Source organism: Astatotilapia calliptera, chromosome 6, assembly GCF_900246225.1.
Source record: "Astatotilapia calliptera chromosome 6, fAstCal1.2, whole genome shotgun sequence".
Taxonomy (NCBI): domain Eukaryota; kingdom Metazoa; phylum Chordata; class Actinopteri; order Cichliformes; family Cichlidae; genus Astatotilapia; species Astatotilapia calliptera.
Window position 1 is genome coordinate 3,817,125 of NC_039307.1, and position 26,374 is coordinate 3,843,498.

At 42.9% G+C, this 26,374-nt stretch overlaps 3 protein-coding genes across 3 annotated transcripts; 2 read left to right on the top strand and 1 right to left on the bottom strand.

The window, feature by feature from the left end:
• The first annotated feature begins 695 nt into the window (after positions 1-695).
• Positions 696-5,104, top strand: LOC113023589 (CDGSH iron-sulfur domain-containing protein 3, mitochondrial-like). Its single transcript, XM_026169749.1, has 3 exons — positions 696-916; positions 3,551-3,667; positions 4,429-5,104. Exons 1-3 carry the CDS (start codon positions 824-826, stop codon positions 4,615-4,617), a joined length of 399 nt encoding a protein of 132 aa, XP_026025534.1. The 5' UTR covers positions 696-823; the 3' UTR covers positions 4,618-5,104.
• A 2,151-nt stretch (positions 5,105-7,255) lies between these two features.
• LOC113023590 (CDGSH iron-sulfur domain-containing protein 3, mitochondrial) lies at positions 7,256-9,374 on the top strand. Its single transcript, XM_026169750.1, has 3 exons — positions 7,256-7,547; positions 8,131-8,247; positions 8,813-9,374. Exons 1-3 carry the CDS (start codon positions 7,461-7,463, stop codon positions 8,996-8,998), a joined length of 390 nt encoding a protein of 129 aa, XP_026025535.1. The 5' UTR covers positions 7,256-7,460; the 3' UTR covers positions 8,999-9,374.
• Positions 9,375-10,614: 1,240 nt separating this feature from the next.
• LOC113023593 (polycomb group RING finger protein 2) lies at positions 10,615-23,510 on the bottom strand. Its single transcript, XM_026169752.1, has 9 exons — positions 23,076-23,510; positions 22,368-22,495; positions 19,166-19,262; positions 19,008-19,063; positions 18,789-18,918; positions 17,272-17,311; positions 17,062-17,160; positions 16,046-16,126; positions 10,615-12,108 (listed from the first exon to the last, which is right to left on the bottom strand). Exons 2-9 carry the CDS (start codon positions 22,483-22,485, stop codon positions 11,734-11,736), a joined length of 996 nt encoding a protein of 331 aa, XP_026025537.1. The 5' UTR covers positions 22,486-22,495; positions 23,076-23,510; the 3' UTR covers positions 10,615-11,733.
• Between the last annotated feature and the right edge of the window lie 2,864 nt (positions 23,511-26,374).

Here is a 26,374-nt window from a genome sequence, read left to right on the forward strand (position 1 = left end):
TTATGTCATTTTGACATACTGAATAACCTTTTTTATATCTGTTTAATAAGGCAAGCTTTAGACTTCATAAGGGTCATGTAACATAATGGTTTGTGAACGTTAATAAAATATTTACTAATACTGACTTTCTTGCTTTAAGTTGAGGAAAGCCCATCAGGATGTGGGGGGTCACTAAACATGACTGATCCAAGTCTGTGTTAGCTTACTACTTACGTGCTTACTTTTTCTATTTTTTCTGCCCATAGATAAACGAAAATATAAATTATGGTTATATGACTGATGTCCCCCACATTAAAAACACCTTTTTAATGAAAATTATTTAAGTGCAGAAAAAAAATCCCTGAAATGTATATATTTTAAAAGAACAAAAAACAAATTTACTCTCATTAATGTGGAATCTCGTTTTCACTTGGAAATAAAAAGCTTTTGATGTCATCTTCACATATGTGATTTCTTCACTAGTTTAAGTCATTCATGTGTGTTCTTTTAAAAAAAAATGCGCTAGTGGACTTCCACGCATTCAGGGTTGATATCTGAGTAATGAAGCAGTCAGTCATTCATTAACGACTGGTGTGTACATTATTATTTATTGCAGCTATGAGCGATATAACGATGGATGCAGCGCGTGGGAGGAAGTTGAGGAGGAGGAGCGGTGAGACAGGGGGCGTGTCCTCATCGCGGGGAGGCTTTTACAGCCCAATCAGCTGCATTGTCAGCCATATTGTAACTTTTACTGAAGTCGGTTCAAGTTTTGTGAACCAGCTGTGCGCGGATTTCCTCTAAAGGAGCATCAGGAGCTGGAGTACAAGCGGCCCGCAGCAGCATGAACACAGCCCGGTTTGTAGTCGCCATGCGCAGAGGAGGTGCGCAGACCTTCCGACGACCTCAGCTCCTCCTGGCTGCTTATTCTCCCACAGTGAGTCTGCCTGCCGAGTGTTCGTGTTAATTATTGTGTTATCAGCTGTTCGTGTTGCTCTCGTTGCTGCTGCGGCCGTATTTAAAGAATGCTGAGTCACGGTGGGACATCCACGGAGCAGACTGCCGACATTTCCCGATTTCTTTCTTCTTTTTTTTCTGTGCAAACAAACAACCTGACGCGCCCTCCTTCCGTCACCTTTAGCCCCGATGCTCTGTGAGAGTCAACCTGCAGGTACAGCACGTGAGGGCTTGGTCCCCCTCACGTGCACGCACTGGAGTTATAAAATATCAGGATGGATGCGGAGCAGTCGTTCCCTTCTCGACGTCTTAGTGTTTCGCATTTTTGTCACACTTAAAGTTTCAGATCAAACACATTTTAATATTAGTCAAAGATAACGAGAGTAAAAACAAAATGCACTTATTAAATGAGGATTTCTTCCAAACTCACCTGCCCTGTGTAAAGGAGTAACCGCCCCCTAAATTGGCCCACCAATCTTTGCTGAATTGATTTAATTCAGACACTTTTGGGGGTTTCCAGCATGAGATGATTTAGGATAACCTTAATCAGATATATGGCCAGACTTTGACTAGACCACCCAGAGGTGGACCTGCTGGTGTGGTTTTTGGATGGTTGTCCTGCTTCATTCATTCTCCTTCAGGATTTCCTGGTAGAGAGCAGAATTCATGCTTCCAGCAGCCACAGCGAGTCGTCCTGGAACAGCAGAGCATCCCCAGACCTTCACACTTCCACCACCGTGTTTGACTGTTGGTTTGATGTTCTTCTAATGGGGCAATTGTGGCTCGAGTTCGCCTTGTAATCGGAAGGTTGCCGGTTCGAGCCCCGGCTTGGACAGTCTCGGTCGTTGTGTCCTTGGGCAAGACACTTCACCCGTTGCCTACTGGTGGTGGCGCCAGTGTCCGTCAGGTTTCTGTCAGTGCGCCCCAGGGTGGCTGTGGCTACAATGTAGCTGCCATCACCAGTGTGTGAATGTGTGGATGACTGGTTCTGTAAAGCGCTTTGGGGTCCTTAGGGACTAGTAAAGCGCTATACAAATACAGGCCATTTACCATTTCTAATGAAATGCTATTTATCCCAGATGTCACAGGACCCAAACCTTCCAAAAAGTTCTGCTTTTATCTTGTCAGTCCGCACAATTTTTTTTTCCCAAGACTCTTGTGGGTGGTCGAGATGTTTTTTTTCGGTCAGCAGTGGTTTTCTCTGTGGAGCCCTCCTTTTCACCCAGTCTCTTTCTTGTTGTTGAATACCAAACTTCACTGAGGCAAGTCGGTTCCACAGATGTTGTTCTGGTTTCTCCTGTGACCTCCTGGATGAGTCTGTGATTCACTGGACTCTGTCAGAAATGGCTTTGTAACCCTTTCCACACTGATACATGTCAATGGCTTTGTTTCTTCTGTTTCTGTAGATCGTGGCATGATGTGTTGCTCTATGAGAGCTTTTCTCCTGCTTCACTTCTGGTTCTGTTTAAGTGATTTCTGGATTCAGCTGGTCTGGCTGTAATCAGGCCTGCGTGTGACACTAAAGATGAACTCAGCTTTCCAAAAAGCCAGGGGGAGACCCTGGTTATCTGAGAGCGACTCTTTGCTCTATGACCTTAATAAGCTCTCTCATATCGACTCAGAGGTTAGTTTCAGGTCATGCTGATGACATCACGCTGGGCGATCGTGGCTCAAGAGTTTGGAGTTTGCCTTGCAATCGGAAGGTTGCCGGTTCGAGCCCCGGCTTGGACAGTCTCGGTTGTTGTGTCCTTGGGCAAGACACTTCACCCGTTGCCTACTGGTGGTGGTCAGAGGGCCCGGTGGCGCCAGTGTCCGGCAGCCTCGCCTCTGTCAGTGCGCCCCAGGGTGGCTGTGGCTACAATGTAGCTGCCATCACCAGTGTGTGAATGTGTGTGTGAATGTGTGTGTGAATGGGTGGATGACTGGATATGTAAAGCGCTTTGGGGTCCTTAGGGACTAGTAAAGCGCTATATAAATACAGGCCATTTACCATTTACCATCACATTTAGTCATTTCTGGTGACCTTTACCGTCTGAAAGCAACCGCTCCGCTGGAGACTTCAAAACAGGCGATGCCATGGTGACTGTCCATCTTTTAGAGGACTTCAGAGGAACTGCAGTTTGTGACAGTCTGGGTTGGCTTCATTTTTCAGCTCCAGAGGTTAAAAAACTTAAACTATAATCAGAAAGCACTAATCTGACTTCCCAGTCCCACTTCCTCTTTTTCTTTGTGGAGTTAAGCTTGAGTGTAAAAATGTAGACCCACGTATTCAAAGTTTTTACATTATTATTCATTTGTTTGAGTTTTTTTATCCAGTGGAACCAAAACAGTGACATCACAGCGATTACAGTGTAATGTTGTGATGTAAGCAAAACAAGTTTAACATACGTTTTTAATTTGTGTTCTCAAAGTAAACCTGAAGGAGTTTGTGTGATTGCGAATGCCTCGGGTCATGTGAGGCAGCACTCCATCACTCTGATTGTTATTCAAACAGCCCTCTGAGAGCCTGGAGTTGTGTTTTGGCTTATACCACACAGGATGTGTCACTGCAGGATGTTGTGGTATCCATTAGTGTGGACGATAAGTTAAGTTTGTGTCTCACTTTGTGCCCCAGGTTCAGTGCTGTCTGGAGTCGACCCAGGCAGTCCCTGCCGCCCGGCTTCCCTACAGGGTGAAGCTGTCTGCTGGAAAACACTACGCCTGGTGCGCTTGTGGCCACAGCAAGAAGCAGGTGAGGCTCAGGTTTCAGAGACACTTGGGGCTGGAGGGTCATCTGGGGTAAAAGCTAATGCAGCTCATCAATCACGTAAAGTTTCGCCTCATTTACTCCTGTTTACGTTCCCACCCGTCTGAAAGCCACGCTTTAAGAAGCACCGTGCTGGTTGAGACCAACTGGTGCTTGATGAGGTCCCAGTAACATAAAGGAAACTGGATTAACTCTAATCCATCGTCGGTGTCTGGGCTTTGTGCTTTCATTTCAGTGTGTCCAGGAAAAGAAAGAAAAGACCCTCTGGTTTACACGTGATCCTTTCCTTTATGATAAACACCTGACTGATGTTTAAACGGCATGAAAAACCTAACCATGCACAGATGTGATCACTTCGATTTATCTGGGTTGAATTTGGCCCGTCTCTCGGGCACCTCTGGACCCCTCAGTGGAGGACCATGTGACCTCTAACCTCACAGAGAGCAAAAATGTCAACTTTTACTTAAAACTGACCTCAGTTCTGTATCAGGGATCATCACTGGTGATGAAGACTGCTCACCAGCAACAACCAATTTCAGTCCACAGTTTCAAAGTCCTAATGTGTCAGCTGAGGAGCGACAGCAGGAGACCTTTCAGTCTGTCTTATTAGCAGCTTATAGCCGGGTTCATCCACAGTGATTGCTTACTGCCATACGCCTGCGGCACATGCATCCTGTCATTTTTAGGCTAATAAAGGTAAGTTTCAAGTTTGTGTCTTCAACCCGCTTTTTTTCCCTCTTCTTCAGCCTTTCTGCGACGGCACTCACACGAAAAAAGCTCCGAGTATCTCTCCTTTTCGCTTCACCCCCGAGAAAGACAGGACAGTCCTGCTGTGCGCCTGCAAGCAAACCAAAAACGCTCCATACTGCGATGGCTCGCACCTCAAAGTCATCTACCAGGATGTAGTGAAGTATCTGAAAGGCATCTTTAAATGATGTCTTTTTACAGGAAACGATGCATCATAATCATGTTATCCAATAGTTTTATCATGTTAAAAAAAATCATATTTTTTTTTATATTAAAATCATGTAATGCTGCTTTGTTTGTTTTGGGTAAATCAGATGGAGTTTTTGTTGTTATAAACTGCTTTTGTATGTTAACCTTTCAGACAAGTATATATTCCATTAAAATGCTTTGTGGGAAAACTTTGTGTTAATGTCACAATGACATCACCTGAGGCAGCATTTCCAACACCTCCTGCGTGACTCCAGACCTCCTGAGTCGGCCCCTTAGAGGAGTTTCTACTAAAGTTTTGGTAACCTTTGAAAGTCTAGTGTGTTGGCTTTAAAATGTATTCTTGTATGCACATGATAAAACGTAACGGGTAGGCAGGAGAAGGTTAAACCATGTGCACTATGTGTTTTTGTAAATCTGCTTTTGGTGCTGTCCAAATAAAAATTACAAATGTTTTTCTTCTTTTTATGGAGACTTTTTTTCTTGTGTGAAGATCTTTAACTCCACTGAATTACTCATTGAACGGACCAATCACAATAGCTAATTTCATCAGTGCTGTATTCAGTTTATCCAGTGTGGTACTGAGTCACAGTCAGATTACTGCTTTTGTCCAGGGGTGGATCAAAAAGGGTGGCATGGGGTGGCTTGTGCCACCCTAAAATGATCTCTTGCCACCCATAGTGCCACCCTAGTTTTGCATATGACAGTGTTGTTTATTAACAGATAAGACAGCATTAACACTTTGAGCCTGGCTATTCTAAAACTGAATACATTGCATAGTGTCCCCCCCCCCCCACCACCACCACCATTAGCACCATAGCGCAAACAATTTTAAAAATTTAACCATGTAACAATTTGATTTTTGTCTAACAAAAAACAGTGAAACTTAAGTTAGACTTGTGTGTGTAAATGTGGTGCAGCAATATATTTATAAATATATTTATTTATTATAAAGGTTATACAGTACATAAAATCACGTTTTAAGTAACTGAAATATTTAATCATGTGGGCTACAGAAAATAATTAAGACTATATTTATATGAAACGTGTATACTTACTGCATTTGAATCTGCATATGTGTTGTTTATTTTGGTTTTTTTTTTTTTTTATAAAGTTTTGATTTTGCCACCCCATTAGATTTCCATGCCACCCTAAGAATATTTTTCTTGGTCCGCCCCTGCTTTTGTCAGATAGAAACAGCATTGTATGTTAAATATAATTTCTGTGTTGTTATTTGAGGTCAAATGCAATAAACTTGGTAAATATGATATTTTGCTTGTTTAGTTTCACATGAAATCTGACACTATGAAATAATTTTGAAAAAGGCAGCTATATTCTATTTATCTGCTTTGGCTTTGAGCTAATCCTCAAAATAAGAAAATAATAATCAGTCAGCCTTGTTTATTCTATCTAAAGCTTTGTTAAATATTTTTTAGCATATCCACTTTGACCTGCACTCTGAAGTGTTTTGTGTGGAAAGTATAATCGTTAATATTTTGCCCTTTGACCCATTTTATTTGAAATATTATTTTTGAAGAGTACCATTATTATGATTTACTCAATAATCTTCAGTTAATCAGTGTATTAGACCAGTTCAGCCAAAGGAAAGTTATCTCATAGTAAACATTAAACATGGGAATATCACACATTTCGTACTAAAACATTATTTTTGGTCACATAGACGCTTCATATACTTTAGAAATTTACACATTTGTCTCACAACACAGGTTGTTTCGAGAGCAAATGATCAGTATTTGTCTAAGATGTGTGTGTGTGCTGATATTGTCCCAAGAGTTTCTACATAAAGCCCTGAGTATAGTTGGAGACGGAGAGCACCTGCGCCCCCTGAAGGCCTTTCTGTGTATGGCACCTTTGTTCAAGTCGTTTGTTAAGGGTTAACCTGTGGAGAGGCTTTTGAAACTGTATTTCAATAAACTATCTTCTGGAATCTGAAGCTGCATCTCTGTAGGAATAGTTTTAAAAAGTTTCGTTTAGAAACAGATTAGTTGCTCTTCCGCTCCAGGTTTTGACACAATTGTGTATTTCGTGTAAAGTTTCTCTACATAATCTGCTGAACTATATTTTGCAAACTATTTATCTGACATTTTCAAATAAAATTTGGGATTATTTTATAATTATTGGTATTATTATTAGTTTAATTTTACATTGTCTAGTTTGCTTTTGACGTGTACTTAAAAAATAAAAGAAAAAAAATAGTAAAAAAAAATGGGACGCAATTTATTAATAGTAGCATGTATTTTTTTAGTCTTTATTTTGTATATAGGTTAAATTGATATTATTGATTGTGTTAGCTTCTTTCTTCTGTCCCTAAAGAAATTTAGTTGTTTGTACGTGTTATTGTCGTATTTCATCTTTTTCTGTGTGTTTCATTGAATCACAGAAGGATTTCATTCAAGAGAGTAAAAAATACATCCTATTCTCTGCTGTTTTTAAAATTTTGTTACATACTTACAGCATAGCTCATATTTTCAAAGCTTGTGACTTATAAATATTGGTAAAATAATGTATAAATCTATACATTATACTTCAATTTTGGTCCTCCATATGTCCAAATCAGTTCCATTCAGTCTGCCTTTCTCCGACATGTGCCCGGTGATTGGTTGAGCTATTAACACGTGACTGTTGAGGACGCTAGCAGCTTCAGTTAGCTGTCTTGCGTCTCCGAGTTTATGTTTTGCTTTTCTGTCTCCGTTTGACTCTCCTTGCTTGCGGTACTTGTCTCCAACGTTTGTCGCGTGATTCTTAAATTGTTGCTGGTCAGCTGGTGTCAGAAGCTGATCTTCCTTCAGCTGTCAGAGGAAACATGAACACGGTGGTGACCAAATTAGAGCCCAAATGGATCAGTTTCACCTTCAGGCACCCTTGGTTAGCCGCTACGGCAGTCTCCAAGGTAATCGCTGCACATGTTAGCCTCTCTAAATGTGATGCAGACTGCTGCTGCACTGTTAACGGGCCATTTGTTTTCACACACATTAAAAAGTAATGCACTGGAGAAACTGTACCACATTTAAGCTAACCAACTCACGCAGAGCCAAGTTTGTATTTTTATTTTCCCCAAACTGGAAATAGAAAACAGATGTTTGACATCGCAGCTCCTCCAGCTGCTTTAATGGAGGTTAGAGGCCTCATTGGTTAGATTTTAATTAGTCTACAGGCATTCTTACACTAACATAGAAATCATGTGGGGAACTGTAGGTTTAATATGAATTTTGAGCAGTATTGTATGTACCCTCAAGGCCTGTAGCCTTCTATGAACTTCAGTAATATCAGTATGAGAGCTTGCTTGTTTATGTAAGTGGAGATTTTATATGTGTGAATGCATAAGTGTACCCAGGAAGGATAGCTGAAGCCAAGGCTGATGAGGAGGAAACAAACTAACACAGAGACAGTGAAAATCAAGCCCCCACCACATTGGATGGTATTCCTAATAAACTGGCTTAATGTATTTTAAAAGAAGTTTGCCTCTTCCTCAGGTCAAGCTGTCCACACGTCCTCCTGAACCAGTCATCCCAGCTAAGAAGCCCTTCAAGGTGGAGCTGGTTGGTGGGAAGCGTTACTCGTGGTGCACCTGTGGGCACAGCAGGAAGCAGGTGAATCCCTACACCAGGGGTGCCCAACTCCAGGTCCTGCCGCTTTTAGATGCATCCTTGTTGCGACACACCTGAATCAAATGAATGGCTTGTTACCAGGCTGTTGCCAAACGTGATAGCATGCTGAAGAGGTAATCCAATAATTTGATCCAGCTTTGTTGGAGTAGGGATGCATCTAAAAGCTACAAGACAGAAGCTCTCACGGACTGGAGTTGGACACCCCTGCCCTACACAATCATTCGCTTTCTTTTGTTGGTCAAATTCAGGGTTCACGCTGGAGCCTATGGCAGCTTCACGGGTGTTTTATTCAGTCATTATCTCAGCATCGTAAACATAAATGTTGCTTTGTTTTTTGTTTAATAAATTAAGAAAAAATAAATTATAACATTTTAAAGAGTAAAGTTTCAGATTATTTTCAGATCTATTGGTTTCATAATTCCAAAACAATCCGATCCATTTATAACGCTGAAAGCTTTTTTCTGTAGCATATAAAAATTTAAAACAGTTTTACACATTACACATTGTTTCTTGTTTAAATGAGCGTTTAATTTTTGATTTCTTTCAGCCTTTCTGTGATGGAAGCCACAAAACCCGAGCCCAGGGCCTCTCCCCGCTACGCTTTGTCCCAGAGAAAGACGCCTCGGTTTGGTTGTGTGGATGCAAACACACAAGCAACCCGCCCTACTGCGACGGCACGCACAAGGAGCACTTCATTGCGTCTGCTCCGCTACATGAACCAGCAGAGTCCTGAGGGTGGAGGGGGGTGCGTTTCCCATCAGTGTTTTCATCAGTTCGACTTTCATGACAAAGACACTGTTGCAGTCACATTAGGATGACTTTACGGTAAAACAGCGAGCAGTTTATACTGGGGGTATTTAGCGAATCGAAGATTCCTGCGGAAACAACCCGGCAGGCGCTCCATGAAGAAGTTGGGATGCAGTGCTATGCTGGCCTTGATTTTGAAGCTCCAGTTTTATGTCCATGAGATGAAATTAGAGTTGGTGGCAGGCTGTGACAGTCATTAGCCCACACTGCTCACTCCACAGAGACAAGTCACTCTCTTCTTTCCACTGAACTTTTGAATGGTGTATGTAAAGTAAAAATAAACAGGGCAGTCTGTACTCTGAGCTGATGTCTTTGTTAAGGTTTTAAATAATAATACAAATGTCATTCTCATGGCTCTAGCTGGGAAATCTGTTTAACAGGACTTTTGCTAAAGCAGCTCTGGCCCCATGTCCTGCCCCTTCAGGATATCAGTTTCTCCAGTTAGAACACATTCCACTGAAGAGGCAAGAACAAGATGAGCCACTTAAGGCTCACAGATCACTGCCATCTGGTCATCCCTCCTAATTTTTCTCTGGTTTTGCATTTTGCTGGGGTCCTTCTGACTACTTGTAGCATGAGACAGTACCTGCACTCAATTCGGGTTGCACAGGTTTTCCAGCTGCTCCATGATAGCACATCTAAACGAGCCATCATGGGGTTTGATGTCTCCAGCACAGTTTCAAGACAATGAAGGAGATACCAGTAAACAGATGCGAGGAGCGATGTAGAAGAGCTTCAACCCAGTAGCAGGACTGGTATCTGCTCACGAGGAGCACTACCAGAGCTTTACAAAGTGACCTACAGCAAGCTGCTCATACACGTTTCTGATCAGACTCCAGGAGAATGGGATCAGGTCCCCAGTCCTGAATTTAACTGAGTACTTCTCAGATGTTATGCATCTGATGCTACCAAATAGCACTGTCCATCCAGGAGCATCCTCAGACATTGTCTCCTGCTACCAATAGTGACAAAGACTCACAAAAGTTGATCCTTCCTACTGGACAGACTGTCGTTCCTAAAGTGTAACTGACCTTGTGTTATACTGAGATGATCGAGTGTTGCTTTCATTTCCACAGCTGTCATCCATCCATCCATCTTCTCCTGTTAACCTCAGGGTTAACACAACGAGACATCACACTCACATTCACACCTGCGGGCAATTTATAATCACCAGTGAGCCTAACCCAGGGGTGGGCAATTCCAGGCCTCGAGGGCCGGTGTCCTGCAGGTTTTAGATCTCACCTTGGGTCATCACATCTGAATCACATGATTAGTTCATTACCAGGCCTCTGGAGAACTTCAGGACATGTTGAGGAGGTAATTTAGCCATTTAAATCAGCTGTGTTGGTTCAAGGACACATCTAAAACCTGCAGGAACACCGGCCCTCGAGGCCTGGAGTTGCCCACCCCTGGCCTAACCCCACGAACTGCTCGTCTCTGGACTGTGGGAGGAAGCCAGAGTACCCACTCAGACACAGAAAGGACCTGCATTCAAAGCAATGATTAAATACAGCAAACAAAACAAACAAAAAACTGTCCTGCCACTTTGCACCATGTTGTGAATTTAATTAGAAGTCGCCCTAAATATTTTGAAAAAAAAAAAAAAAATTAATGAGCACTGTTACATCTCAGATTATAAAATACAGCTGTAGTTGTTTATAATGCAGCTGTGCCAAACATTTAATTCACACCACGATAAAATGAAGGAAGGCGGTCTGATTCTTCTCAGGAGGACGATGAGAACGAGTCGGCGGGATGGATGTCAAGCAAACATTTGTTTGGAGCATAAACAGGACACTCGGGTCAGAAAAACCTAGTAAGTAAACATTTTATTGACCTAAAACATGCACATATGGCTGCTTTTTTGTAATTGGAAAAAAACAAAAACAAAGCATCATTGTTGAACGGAAAGAAGAAGAAAAAAAAAAAATCAAAGGAATGCTTGGAATGCATGGAACTACAACATACATGGCCAAATATTCAAAAATCCCTTTTGAGTTCTTCGACTGCCATGAAGGAAAGAACGCTGACAAACAGCTTGGTAGTGCTTCTGTAAATATTAATGCTTCTCCTGTCGGGAAAATACTTGTCGGTTTGTGTGAAGTGACCGTAACAAAGTGCATCAACAATTTAATGAGCATGTGTTACCTGATGAGCTGTTGCTTATACTGGACACTTATACAGCAGTTATTGACACGTCTGACTGTTTAAAGCAAGAGTTTCTCTTCCTCGTCTTTACATCCAGCTTCAGCAGTGAGCCGCACTGCAATGCCTTTCAGCATTTTGTCTCAAGTTTCACGGAGGCCAAATCGATGCTTATGGAAATGAAACAGACCCACTGCGTGTACAATACAAAACGATTACAATATCTTGTATAAAAGATAAGTTTATACATATGTACGCACACATGCTCACATTTGATACATACTGTACAGTTTGTATGTGTGCACTGTTCTAGTCTAACACACATAAACACGCACGCACACGCACATACATACAAGTGTCTATTTGGCTGCACGTTTCAGTCTGTCCTGCTGGAAGATAACACAAATCTGCCTCCCGCATTTCCAGAAGGACGAAGGCCCGAGCTGTCTTTGCTCTGCACAAAGAAACAAGGAAGCAATTCAAACAGTGTCCTCCTCGCCGCCGTGTGCGCGCGCGTTAGGTCGTGGGAGGCAGGCCGCTTTTGTCGCCCCCCCTCGCCTCCTCTTTGCTGGCCCCGGAGCTCGTGCCGTTGACAGTCACCTTCCGAGCGGCCTGTTTGGAGGAGAGGGCGTGTCGCTGAGCGTTGTTGGTCACAGTGGTACCGTTGGAGCTTTGGATGGCGGGAGAGAGGTTGTGGGACGCCGGGCTGGATTGAGAGGAGGCTCGGGCCGGCTGAGCGGCAGCGGGACTGTGGACTTTGTCGCTCTGAGAGTCGCTCTCCGACGTTGGGCTGGTGTTGACGCCGTCGGAGTGGCCCTGAGCAGCAGACTGGGACGGCCTCCGGCGTTTCCGGGTGGGTTTGACCAGATACTGCAGAGGGATGGGTCCAGTCTGCACGGACGCAGAGAGACAGAGCGAAAATGTGTTTACAGGAGTGTACAGGACCTTAAGAAATCCCTTAAAAACACAGAGTCCATTTTTAAACTAGTCCCACACGTACAATAAACACTAAACCAACAAAAGGGTATTTGTCCTCTGATAGCTAGGAACCCAACAGCTACTCTGCTAATCTGGGCACCACTTTTGTTTAGGACAGGATCAATGACGCAGCAGCTGAAATAAAAGCTGAAATCCTCAAAATACTAACCCAAAAAAACTAGTGCATCTTTTACTACCTCCATCAGCAGAGGGCTGACTGATCTGATCATTTCAAAGATAAATTCAAAGCAATGCTTCACCCAGCTGCTCACAAAGACAATCAACACAGATAAATGACTGTTGTATATTCCAGCCTACAATTACAGACTGTATATAAAAGATGTACACAGCTTCTGGATTCAAAGAAAGTGACGTCAATATCTAAAAACGCCTCAGATTGTCATTCTTTCTAACGACCAGCAGGGGGTGATATCTGTAGTTGCAAAAAGATGTTTTCTCCCTCTGGAAACACTTTGCTGAAGACTTTACTGTCTTAAAAATCATCATAAAGTTCACTTTGTAAACGATGGTCCTAGTTGCAGTGAAAAGCAGGATAAACCATGCTAACTGAGATGCAGGTTTCACAGTTAGTAAAGACATAATAGAACAAATCTCTAATTGAAGTCCCTCTTTTGCGATGTTGCAATTTTTAATCTGGATGCCGTTGCTGTGCTCGATGAGGTCATCAAGTGATCATTTCTTTGGTAGAAGACCAAAACGTTTAATGTGCGGGAAAATAAACCCTGAAAGAGAGATTTGGACATCAGATCTTCCCCTCTACTGGGAACGAGGGGGTGAGGGTGTCTGCTCGCTTTGTGACCCCACCTGGGAAACTGGTGGCTTAAGCATTTGATGTGAGCGAGTCTGACACAGTCGCTTGAAGCGTGGAGGGCTGCGATATGTGTTTGAAAACAGCTCAGTCAGATTTCACTGCATCTGATTAAAGTAGTAAACTGTTGCTGTCGCTGGGAAAAGCTTTGCCTCGGGCGTCACTACAGCAGATCATCTCCCTCCATCTCACCTGATCCCGGGCCTCCCCTCTGCATGCCCTCCATCCATGAATCTTTGTGCTCTTACTCTTTCCCTGCTCAAGGAAGCTCCATCTTCAGCATCCTTTGTCCAGCCCTCCTCTGGACGTGTCCAAACCACCTCAGCCTTGCCTCTCTAACTTTCTCTCCAAACCACTCGACCCAAGCCGTTTTAACAACGTCGGCCTGATGAAGCACAGTCATCGTGGCCACACAGTCATCCTGTTTGAGCTTGTTCTTTTAGGAGCGTCTGTTTCCTTCCCAGCAGTTCCTGGTTTTGCTTTACAGTTTATACCAGTTCAGCCTGTAAGGACTTGAAGTTTATTCAGGACAGTAATCCATCACATCAGACTTTAGTCTGCCTTGTTTTTTTAATTTCTCAAAGGATTTACTTGGATTTTTTTTTAAATGGGATTATGCGAGGTACTCTTTGGTAGAGTCGGTTATTACAGACAGCAGACGGCTGTCGGCACAGCCCTTTGTTGGGAGATGCAGACTTGTTTAAATTGTAAGATTAATGCATACAATTGAAACTACATTTAAAACATTTCTACAATTTTTCCCTTACAGTCGGGGAAATGAAGCTGGTATAGTCCTCTCCTCAAATCACCAGACACCTTTGGATTCAAGAACTTTAACTTACGGGACAGGGGAGTAAAAGTAGTTAGCGAAAGTAGTGAGTGAGGATTTGTTCAAACCAAAAAGTCCCAGATTAACAAAACAAGTCTGGTGACTTTGAAGTGAGGACAGTGGATACAGCGGCTTTGGTTACCTCTGGGAAATCTTTTTTTCCCCCAATTCTGCTTATTCTCCTCTGGGCAAAAACACCCTGTTAAAGCCACAGGTCAGACGACTGCTGGCAGTTTCTGTTTTTCAGACCATTCTTTGTAAACCCTGGAGATTGCTGGGAGGGGAAATTCTAGAAGATCAGCCGTTTCTACTCAGACCAACCCGCCCGGCACCAACAACCACAACACATCCAAAGTCACTTAAATCACCTTTCCTCCTTATCCTGATTAGGGCTGCCACAAACGATTATTTTGATAGTCGACTAGTCACCGATTATTTTTGCGATTAGTCGACTAATCAGATCATGCATCCATTGGATGTAAAACATACAGCTTATTGCACCAGCAGCATCTGCTCTTATATAACTATCATTAGCTTACAGCTTTAAGTTTTTAAGGTATGTGCTAACTAAAAATAAAGACAAGATGAGAGTTTATTAAATTTTAATGACATTTGCAGATTGTTTCGATGGAGTTTAATCTGCTTGACGTTTATTCAGCTGTGTAAAAACTATAACTTTAATCTCAGCCAAACCGATTTAATCAGGAACCAATAAAATACTTAAAAAAAAGGCAAACAACAACATTTTTAAGTTATCCAAGTGACTTATATATCATGTTTAACCTGAGTAGCGAAAGACGGCGGTGGGTTTGAAAACTGTTTGCCGGGAGTCCGGTGTTCTCACGGCTCTAGTGAGCCTTGCCCCCGGCTAGCTATCGAGCTAGCGGTGGGTAACAGACGTCTCTGAAAACGTCGGAGCGCTTTTGAAAATATGTAGTGTCTTGATAAACTGAGCAGATATTTGAGGTTTACACAGCTACATTCTCGCCTGAAAATACGTTAATCGTTTATTTTGTGACCCAGAAAGAATAATAAGAGTAAAGTTAAAACTAACTAGCTGCCGCCATTGTTGGAAACTGAGCTGGGCCGCGCTACGAATTCTGGGACACAGCTTCTTTGGTTCGCTCCTGTTTTTATCATTTGAGAAACATTGCTAAGCTGAGTCCCATTGTATCGCGCTCCGAATTAGAAATTGTCATTCATGCATTTGTTTCATCTCGTCTGGACTACTGTAATTCTTTGTTTACTTGTTTATGTAAAGCCTCTTTGGATCGTCTGCAAGTTGTTCAGAATGCTGCTGCAAAGCTTCTGACCAAGTCCTCCAAGTTTTCCCATGTCACACCCCTGCTGATTCAGCTGCACTGGCTCCCCGTTAAATTCAGGATCCAGTTTAAGGTTTTGACCTTGACTTTCAGGGCCCTGCATGGACAAGCACCAACGTATATAAGTGAACTTTTGCATCCATACATTCCCAGCAGGTCCCTGAGGTCATGTGACCAGGGCTTGCTTGCTGTCCAGCACACGAGGCTGAAAACAAAAGGCGACAAAGCTTTTGGAACTGTGGCCCCCAGATTGTGGAACTCTCTCCCTTTGAGCCTGAGATCTGTGGACTCAGTGGTCGCTTTTAAAAAACAGCTAAAAACCCATCTTTTTAAACTTGCTTTTAGTTGATTTTTATTTTTAGGTTTTAGCTTCTGTGAAGCACTTTGTGATTTTTATCTTGAAAGGTGCTATATAAATAAAGTTTTACTTTACTTTTACTTACTTACTTCTTCTTCTTCGGGGTTTAACGGCAGCTGGCATCCTTGTACATGCAGTGCTGCCATCTTCTGTTTCAGTCCGTTATTACACTCTTAAATCCTACTACTTATTCCTGCGTCTTTTGGGATCTTACAAAGCTTCAAACGACGTGTCGACTATTAAATTAGTCATCGACGATTTTAATAGTCGACGTAATCGTTACTAGTCGACTAATCGTGGCAGCCCTAATCCTGATACTCGAGTTGTATTTCAGCAGACTGTCTCGACCATGTCTACAAGCCTAAATGCATTTTTTAAATATATATATATTGATTGAATCCAAACAGACCCTTAAAAAAATAAAAAAAATAAATACATTTTGTACTCTCCTCATTTCAAATCAAGCTGCTGATGTTTGTTTCAAAGTCAAAGACATGAAAGGTTTCACTCACTCGTCTCCACTCGTAGAAGTAAGCGATATCCATTAGTGTGTAGTAGTCCTTTAAGGGTTCGTCCCCATACAGCACCTCCACCTGTAACACACCATGAAACCCATTTAACACGTTAGCGGGGGAAAACGTCCTCTGCCAGGCGAGCTGTTTAAAGTTTGTACCGACATAAACGACCACGGCGAAAGGTTTGTTTCCCCGCGTACAAATAAGATAATTCTGGATTTAAACAGACTCCAAGCTTTACGTGAATCTGTGTCTAGGCCAGTTTATGCTCCTGACGGTTTACTTCACCCGTGTTTCTGAAAACAAAGAGGTTGAGGCGCAGCTTTGTTTTTTCCACGTCGCTCTACAGTTTTAATCACGTACCGTTTCATACAAATAGGATTAAGTTGCACATATTTGACTTGTGTGTGAAATCCTTCAGCCTGGCTCATCTTCCTCTTCAAGCAGAAATCAAAGCAGCTTTTTGTGGAGAAAATGTGTTTTTAAAAATGTCTTTCAAGCCGCCTGACTTTATTATCAAGTGGCACATACCTGGAATACTAAACCCACACGAGTGAGGAACAACTCCTCCACACCTATAAAGCAGGGCTCTGAATAGCCAGATATACTGTGCTAATCTGAGCTAAGGGATCTACATACATGTAGACCACCCCGAAAAAAAGGTGAATTGTGTGAAGCTGGGTTGTAATTCGCTTGTGGGTTTCCTTTGACTTCATTTGATCTACTGCTTCCATAAAAAAATGAAAGCAGCATTAATAATTTTGCAGTTTTCGGAGCAGTGTCACTTCAGGTAAGCGTCTGCTCGTTATCACGTTGCACCGAAAGCTCACATATCAGCGCGATGATTGCCAGAACTCTTTTATAGCCCACAAATGCAACCCAATATGACCTCGCCGTTGTAGCAGCTACTGTGGAACAACAAAGCGTTTATATTTTTGCACCTCAGCCTTGAAGTTGTCTGCAGAATCGATACTGCAAACGTTACTGTGCGGGGCTGCGGTGTGTCCAATTACCCGATAGTTGTTGGGTATATCCATCTTGCTGCGGAGGAACTTCGCTAAGTGCATGACGGACATGGCTGCCGGGCACTGCAGGAAGCGTTTACCGTTGGACTGAGAACAAAGAGAAGAGCAGAGAGGGATGCATTAATCCAGGATGAGGACCAGAAAACCATAATTACACCGGCTAACTTCAGCTGCCGCTTTTAAACATCTTTGCTTTACCTTGTCTCCTTCCATCTCTGAATGCTGCCTCTCATTATTTCTGCAGGGGGAAATTAAAAAGCAGTTAAACAATAATTAAATTTCTTTACATTTTAATGATATTTACGAGTTTTTCGCAGGAATCAGACTGCAGCTGGTGGAACAAAAACAAAACTCCACGTAGAGCTGCAGATAAATTGTGCCTGGACAAATCTGGGACCCGGCTGGAAGCTGCTTCTGTTCGCTTCATGATCAAAAGCTTCCAGTTACAAACACATTGAAGCGAGAAGAAAAAAACTGTTCTGATAATATTGTTATTTTAATATTAACTAACAGCTGTGGGATTCATATAAATACTGTATTAGTATTTATAGTATTTTAAAGTATTTTATGGACTTCTACATAACTGTTTGCATTGTGCTGTTCACTCAACTCATTTTATTTCTGATTTTAACAACGTTATTCACAGATAAAGTCATATTTTGTGGTAGATTGTGTTTTATGTAGAGGTGAAATGACTACTTGTTGTTTTAAAAGTCTTGTCAAATCAGGTTCTGCATGCCTACGTGTGGTTTTCCTTCTTTTTAACGCTCTCAGCAATGGAGAGTCTTCAGCTGACTGCGCTGATGGGAGCGAGGCCTGCAACCCTGGAGGAGCTGCAGAGCAGGGCACAGGATTTCAGAGCTAAAGCTAAATGGAAATCTTAGATGAGGAAATATAAACCATTTCATCCAGCTGTCATCGTGGAGAACATGCGGTGTTTGGACAAAAAGAACCACTCGGTTGCAGTGAAACGTAGCTGAGCCTGCACTGATCTGACCATACCTGGTTTTGGGACTTCTGGGCAAACAGATATTAATTTGAGCAGTAAGCAGGAATGTGGAGGGAATGTCCAGTTTGTGAAGGAAGAGCGGTGGAAGTCTGGTCTGGCTGCTTGTGTGGCCTGAATATTGAACTCGCAGCTGTCTGACTGAGTCCATATGAGCTGCTGGGGGAATTTTCCTCCTTCATTGGTGAATGATTTCAGTTTGAATCAGCACACTGTTTGGATTCAGCTGAACAGAGCTCATCCAAATGTCTGTGCATACCCATAGATGACAAATGACCTGAGACGCCCTCTGCACCACTCACAGGCTTTTCTCATTTATCTCATTAAAGGAAGATTTTACTTACTAAGCTGCCCATTATACATGAATTATAATATTTAATAAGTGATATATATCTGTATCTATCTCTCTCTCTATCTAGATATCTATAGATAGATTTTTTATTTTAAATCTACGTTTTTATTGAGCCAAGTTGTTTTTCCACTTCTGGCTGCTGTAACAAAAATAATTGACAAAATTTGAGGATGAAGTAAATCTTCTCCATCTATACATGCACATAAATAGCTAAATAAGAGCAAATATAACAGAGGACACACGCAGGCGAACTCGCTGTTCTCTCAGCAGTAGCTTTTAGTGCGACAGACCACAGATTAACGGTTCTCGCTCTTATTCTCGAGTAAAATAAAAATAAGGAGGAAATGACTGACTCACTTGTTCCTCTCGTAGAACTGTATGGACAGACTGATAATTTCATCTTCTGCTATGTTGAACGTCTCCACCACTTCCCCCGGTTCCAGCACACGATTCTCTGCGTAGAAGTCCCGCCTCCGTTTCATCTCATCTGCGGGAAAGCCACGCACATCGTGAAACTGAAATCTATGACAAAGATATGACTAAGCCTTCGCTGCCTCCCAAAACTGTGGTCATTACCTTTGAATAACCCCGGAACGAGCTTATAAACAATGTCTTGCAGAGTTTTGTCTGCTCTGGAATGAAAAACAGAAAAGAAAAACATTCGTGTCAGATATGAAACATCATGAATTTGGAGAGGTTAGGAAAAAAAACTGACATGAAGCAGACTGGATTACCTGATGCTGAGCTGTGGACACGTCTTGTGGACCTGGACGTCACATCGAGGACAGAACTTATTTGTCTCGAGGAAGGCAACGATGCATGTTTTACAAACTACATGTGGAGAGAGAACAAGCTGTTAGAGGACGAGCAGCAGAAAGACCAGAACACTCTCCTCCTTTACCCTCAGGATGAAGACTCTGTGCAAAGCATACAGTTTTAGTAATGTCGCTTCTTTTATGCGTTTGTCTATTTTAAAGGGTTTTTTGTGTCATTAGAGGCCTCTTTAACAGCTAAGGCTCAGGAGATTGAACAGGCCCCATGGGTCTGTGGTTCAATCCCCGACTCCTTCAGTCTGCACACAGAAGTGTCCTTTGGGAAGATCCTGAACCAAATTCAGTGAGTGCTCGAGTGAAAAAGCACTTACATAGAGCTGTGTGTTTGTGTGTGTTTGGTGTCCACAGCACCCAAAATTAACCCAACATCTCCACAGGTGTATGTGCGCGATAAAGTAAATAAAAGATCTCGCCACTCGACAGCCATCTGGAAGCATAATATGAATTCAATTTACTTTAAAATGTAATGTGCACGTTCAACAGGACATCTGATTTTGAAAATATGCTTAAATGTTTGCAGACTTTGCCCTAAAATTCATTAACAAAGGAAAATTCCCTGCGTTGATGCAGTCCAGCCTCTGTTTCCGTGACCTCAGTGTGACGAGGTCAAGCAGAAGTGCGAAGGACTCAGGCACAGAAGCTGGATGCTCAGAGAATCCATCTGCGCTCACACCGGACTGCTAACCAGCCTGATGGAGGATGTCTGCTGCTACAAAACACACATCACACTACCCCCTGTTTTCTCACCACGCTGCCTCATGCAGGTCATCTAAAGCAGAGCCACCAGTGAAAAATATCTCTTCATTATAAGAAAACAGAACATAAAACCTATAAAATAAAACACATTTCAGAGTAATCTTTCTTTTCCTCATCTTTGTCTAAATCACTCCATCCATCACTTCCTCCAGCGAGCCAAAAGACAAAAAGAAAAGATTTCATGATAATTAGAAAGGCTGCGATACGACAACAGGCATTCAAGCTTAATTATCCAGAACCTTAAACACACTTTGACATCTTTAATAAAAACTTCCAAACTAGTTTGACAGAGCTCATATAAAGACATGTACTTCATGTGAGGCAACACCTCAACCAAGATTAGCACCAGTTGATAAAGCCAGGAGCTGGGAAACAAACGTATAAACTTATAGATGCTCTGCAGCACCTGTCAGTCACGCCGACTGTTTGTTGGATGGTGCCTCATCTATGAACTGTGAACACCTCCCCTTTCATAAAGGATGGTCCGGTGTGTCCTCTGCTAAAGGAGGTAACAAAGGACGCATTGAAGCACCTTTCCTTACTATCTGGAGAATTCAAGAGAGGTCTTATTAAAGCTGCTAAGCTGACATTCCTGGGTCACTTCCAGGATTTGGGACACTTCCTGATGAGACTAAAGGACTGGGTAAATAAATAACAATAATTTATGATGATTATTGTTTTTATGCTTGTGCTGTTTTCTGCATAGCAACAGGCTGACGCTCTATACCAGGACACGCTTCCCTGGTGCCGATAGCGTTCTCTTTATTCATTTACTCAGTGATAAGGTGTCAACACAGGTTCTTGACTGCTTTTGATGCCATACAATGAAACGAGACATTTCTGCTTCATAGTTTAACTCTTTGACTCTACTACAGCAGCTTTGCATGAACCACAATTCATAATAATCCCTATCTACCTATTCTGAGCCTTCATGCATCCCCTCAGTTCCCCTTCCTCTGTCTGAAACAAGCCGGTTTGCCTTCCAACCATCTTTCTTTTGATTGGCTACTCTTGCACAGGTGGGTGGGAACCGTGCGCTTGCGCTTGCAGTCGGCTTTTCTTTGGTTTTTGTTTTAACGCTGGTTCTCGTGTCTGTGACAATAGAAATAAGGACAATGATCAAGAGTTTCTTTTATGGGTTTTGATTGCAGTAAAATACCTTTCTGTAAATTTTAGTGACATCACAGCACCATGAGCAGCTTTATGGCATCTGCCATTTTGATTTCAGGCACGAAGCGAGCAGCAGCCTCCTGATAGCGTCTCCATCAACCACCACAAGCAGCTCCTTCTTATCCACACACGGAAACCTCTTAATTACTTTTTTTAATGTCTGATTTAATTATTGCTTATAAACAAACAGCATCCAGAGAACATGAGCCTGGACTGAATATCTAGTATGACGAGAGTGTTTTTAAAGGCAAAATTAAATGAAAAGGGGCAGTCATTGAAATTCATTTACACAACTGATACCACGTTTACAAAAACAAAGAAAATGATGGCTTTACAAAAGCAAAATAAGTCCCAGAGGAGGCCAGCCCTCTGTCTCAAACCGGCCTCAAACATACGGAAAGAAAACCTAAACCAGGCCTAGTCTATTACTCAGATGGTGAATATAAATAAAAAGGAAACACTGATTCAGCTTTTCAGTGGATTATTTTATGTCGTGGTACTCGAGACAGTCACAGAGCGACCAACCTGTCAGAAAGTTGTGGGACTCATTCTTATCCTTATGTCTACCAAAGTGGTGGAGTTTAGCAAATGTGGCGCACAGTGCTTCAGCTCTGCGTAGTCCTTTGTATCATTTAAGTAAGTACGGCTCTCTGAATGAAACCGGCTTCCCGCCCGTGTTCTCGAAGCAGGTGTAAGAACCTATTTTAGCCATTTAGCTCCATTTGCTCTTATTCATTGAGGCTACCTGCAGCAATTTTCAGAACAGCAGCATTAATAAGGAGTTGATGGCTCTCCGTAGATTAGCTCTGATGGGTTCCTGAAACCCATATTAGGGATATCCCCTCTCTGTGACATCACACAGATCCAAGATTAGAAAGGTCTGTCAGTGTGAAGCCTGGCGTTTTGGCTCACAGGGATTCCTTGACCGTCAGTTGAAACTTTGCCCACGTTTAACATGAACATCCAGCACAAGCAGTTTCAACACAACCCAGAAGATGCAGTCATGTGCTGCTGTGCAAGTGTGGTCCCTGAAGTGGACCTCCTACAGGCCTAATTGAGGTGGAGTGTGTGACTCAACATCATGCCTGTTCACCTCCCTTCAACATCATCATGAGCAGAGGTCTGATGGAAACGGTGTGCATGCATGTAAGGTGGTGCATTCATGTGAGGAACTTACAGGAGTGCAGGCACTCTACGATGGTCGTAGCATCAATCAGGTAGCCGGCGCACAGAGGGCATGTGAGGTGTGGGTTCAGATCTGTGATTTTGATCCGGTTAGGCTGCATTTTATCCATCTGGGCTGATCTGCAGAAGAAGCAGAGAACGTGAGGGGGTTTTTATGAGCGCTTACTGCTGGAGACTGCAGGTCATCCCCCACATTGTGCCCGGATCTCCTCACACATTGTCTGCACCGCGTCAGCGGCTCGCGAAACCACAACAAACGGAGCCGACGAAAGCCCACAAATCCCGGTGCTGGGTTCAGGGACGAGCCGGGAGCAGGAGCCGAGCAGCTCAGCGCAGACTGTGAGGGGCACACGGCAGGCAGCGGGCTATTCGATCGCCCCTGTGTGGCCTCATCTCGTGCACCAGCTCATCTCCTCCAGCCCAACAAAGAGCGTTTCCCCTCCCCGCGGAGCTCCGCCGTCCGAGCCCGCACCTCAACCCAGCACCGCGGGCGAAAGCGGCGGCTCGGAGGGGGGCACCGAGCCGCAGAAAAGCACACTGGTACACAAAGCAGCCATCTTAAATCCACTGACAGGGCTGCTGTACCAGGAGGCGAACAAGGGAGACTCGAATGTGACACCGTGCGCCTCGCGTTGCGCCTCCGCAAACTGAGCCGCGATGAGCGCGATAAACAAAAGCGATCCGCGACGCGCGGTCCTACCTGGTCTCTCCTCCGAGGGTCCGCGTCCTCGCGGCGCAGGGCGGCTCAGTTATTTGGGACTTGGACAGAATTTGCAGCAGCGCCAGAAAATGGCTTTTTTCAGCACCGTCAGAGGACTGCCCATTTTGGATCACGTGACTTTATTTTGTCGCCTCGTTCACGGGGCGAAGAGGGTGTCCAGACTCAGAGTCCGCAGGCCCCGCGCACTTTGTCCACGGTGTTTGTCCCGCACACGCCGAGCCCCGCACTTCTTGTTCTGATTTTCCACCTTGTGATTAATTTGTGTCAGTCAGCGGCTGCTCGGCCCGCCCGGCCCCGCCCCGCCCTCCGCTGCTCTGACTGAGTTTCTGTGGATGACCGAGGGAGAGAGGCCCTACAGGCCTCGTGTCCCCGGGCCCGAGACCCACGGATGGCCCACCAGCTCCGGGAGATGTTATTAGAACTGAGAGGGTTTTTTTCCGTTTTCATTTTAATTATTTTATAAGAAACAAGTAAATATACTGAACAAATGCCATTTTTAGACACAATTAATAACTGTTTTACAAAGAGGACATAGATTTCCACCTGAAAAACAAATACTCAAAAGATTTCAACAAATTTAACAACATAAAATAACAAATTTCCCACGTGTGGGACTAGTAAAGGTTTATCTTATCTTAACAGATTTCAGGGCAGATTAGTTGACATGCAGTAATTTCTAATTTCTAACTAATTTCTGAAATTAGAAATATCCCCCAGGTAGAGCTGAGATAACAGCACATGTTTAAAGACATGAAATAAACTCTGGGGGGGGGGGGAAGGTTATGAGAAAAGTTACTTCTGACTTTAAGAAAGTACGGTCTCATTCACAACATCACAAAGGAGGAGGAAAATTCACTGGTCCCACATTTACCTTGAAGCACAAAGTGTAAAAATCGAAAGGAAAAAAATCAGAGTTCTTTGATGCTGGGTTTGGACCTCCTGAATGTTTCTGAGTGAATCAAAGGAGAGCATCGTTTTTATTTTGTGTTGAATAAAGTGACTCCACAGCAGCTCCGCAGGATCTGTTCATCCTGCTTCACCCTTTTTGCTTTTTATAGTGAAATGCACCTTTGCACCCATAGGTGTAGATCCATCTCCCAGGAAACTGTGATTGCCAGACACTTGATTTTATTAATTATTGCATATTTTCCGCATTGACATGAAAGCGTCTTTATCCACGCATGAAAAAAGTCTTTGTCTCTTCGGTAATTCCTCTGCGTCGTTCACAGGGGAGAGGAGCTGTAGATTCATGTGCTTCATGCGTCTAAATGCTGAGACAACACCCCCACCGCCCAAAATCTACACCTGCGAATCAACCAAAGCTGAAAAAACAGGATAAAGAAATAATACGCTGTGATTTGGACCAAGTTTCAAAAACTACAACCCCCATAATGCACCTCAGTGGCTACCATCTGTTCTTTAGACGCTTTTAAAGGCCATCGTGTCCTCTGGGAAGCAGGTTGTCAGGGCATGAACCCCCCACCCTCCCCCAGCTCCCGCCCCCGTCTCCGCTGAGAATAATTAAATAGCCATGTGTGGACGCCCTCAGTGCGGACAGCGGTCACGTAAGGTAGAAATGTAACAGCAGGATAAACTGAGTCTGAGTACTACAAATAAAACGGAAATTTTGAGCACCAATTAATTTCCCCTAATACGTCATCAATGTAAGATGGACACGTCATTTGTGTAAAGAAAACAAAACAAAACCAACTATGGCAGCAGAGAGTGAATTCAACATTTACCAGCACTTCCCATCAGTCTCCTGCTTCAGTCGTGTTTTTAACTGAAGCTGCCATCTGTTCTCCAGTGTCCTCCCGCCTGGTGCAGACACGCTCAGGGCAGAGCATCTACAAATTTCCGGCTGAACCTCTGACTTATTCTGTAAGCATTTCAAACAAATCACTGAAATCAAAGATATTTTAGGGAATTACATTTCTTTGATGGAAAGTACGAACATATTGAGTCTTGATACGTTCGTGGACATGTATCAATCATTTTAAATGTAAAACTGCACCAGCCTGACTTAATATTCTAATTTTAAGGATCTCGGAGATCTTTGCAACCCACTGAAGTCTCAGTTTAATAAACGTTGGGATTTTTTGTGTTGCCCGGTTACAAAATGTTTCAAGTTAGGTCAGTTTGATAATTTCTAACACTCACAGTCTCTAGGGTGAATTTTCAATAGCGTTGCATGGGATATGTCGTAGTTTTCTCTATTTCCTGTCCTGTATTTACTCACATGTAGAAAGAAACATAAAGCAAGTTTCAAATCATGTGGTCAAATTTCCAAATTTCCCCCTTTGGGATAATTAAAGGATTATTCTATTCTATCCTAGTCAGTGTGGCTCTGTTTGATGTCACTGAGACCAGATCTCTCTAAGTACAGGATTATACAGCTGCAGAAATGGAGAGCTTCCTGTTTTACTTTTTGAATTTCTCTTTAGAGTCAGTCTGAAGGCTACATGCGTAGTGGCTGTATTTTAGTGTAATGGCTTGTAGAGTCCACACAATCACAGGAAAATTAGCAGTGAAAATTAACATCAACCAGATACATGTGAACACCAGACACAGCTAAGTCCTATCCACCTGCTGTTCAAACCTTTTGCTTATGAGGGGAAGCCAATCAAAAGAAAGTTGGCCAAAATGGGGAGGAGCTAAAAAAACATTTTTTTCAAACAGATGATGAACTGAGGGTTGCTCCAAGAGTCAATGATCTGGAAATTATGTAAAGTTACTCTAGGACCAAAAATAAAAAATATGAAGCTGGAAATGAGCAGAATGACTCCACTGTTTATATCTAAGGGCCGCCTCCCCTCCCTTAGAAACATGTTTCTGGTGGAACAGCGTTTATGCTTCCTGCCATAAAATTTTCCTGGGTGAGCCTTTCATGTGGGGGGTCACACCACACTGACGCATTATCGATTGTGTGCCGGTAATACGATGACCCTGAGGTGTAAACAATTTCAGAAAGCATTGCAACAGAAATGAAAACAAAGCAGCTGAAACACAATAGGACACAAAGTTGTTCCTGCCTTGTTCATAACGCAGTCTACATCGTTGTTGTGTTTCCATTTTTAAAAAACCTTTTCTGTCCATTTCATTTAAACAAACCCTAATATGCACACTAAATGATATTTCTTGTGCTAAAGTACCAGAATATACAATATACAAAAGCACATGTCATTACATCTTATACTAACTTAACAAGCAAACAAAACAGGATAAAGTGTGAGGGTTGGCGACACACTTGGCCTGTACAATAAGTACAAATGAAAATC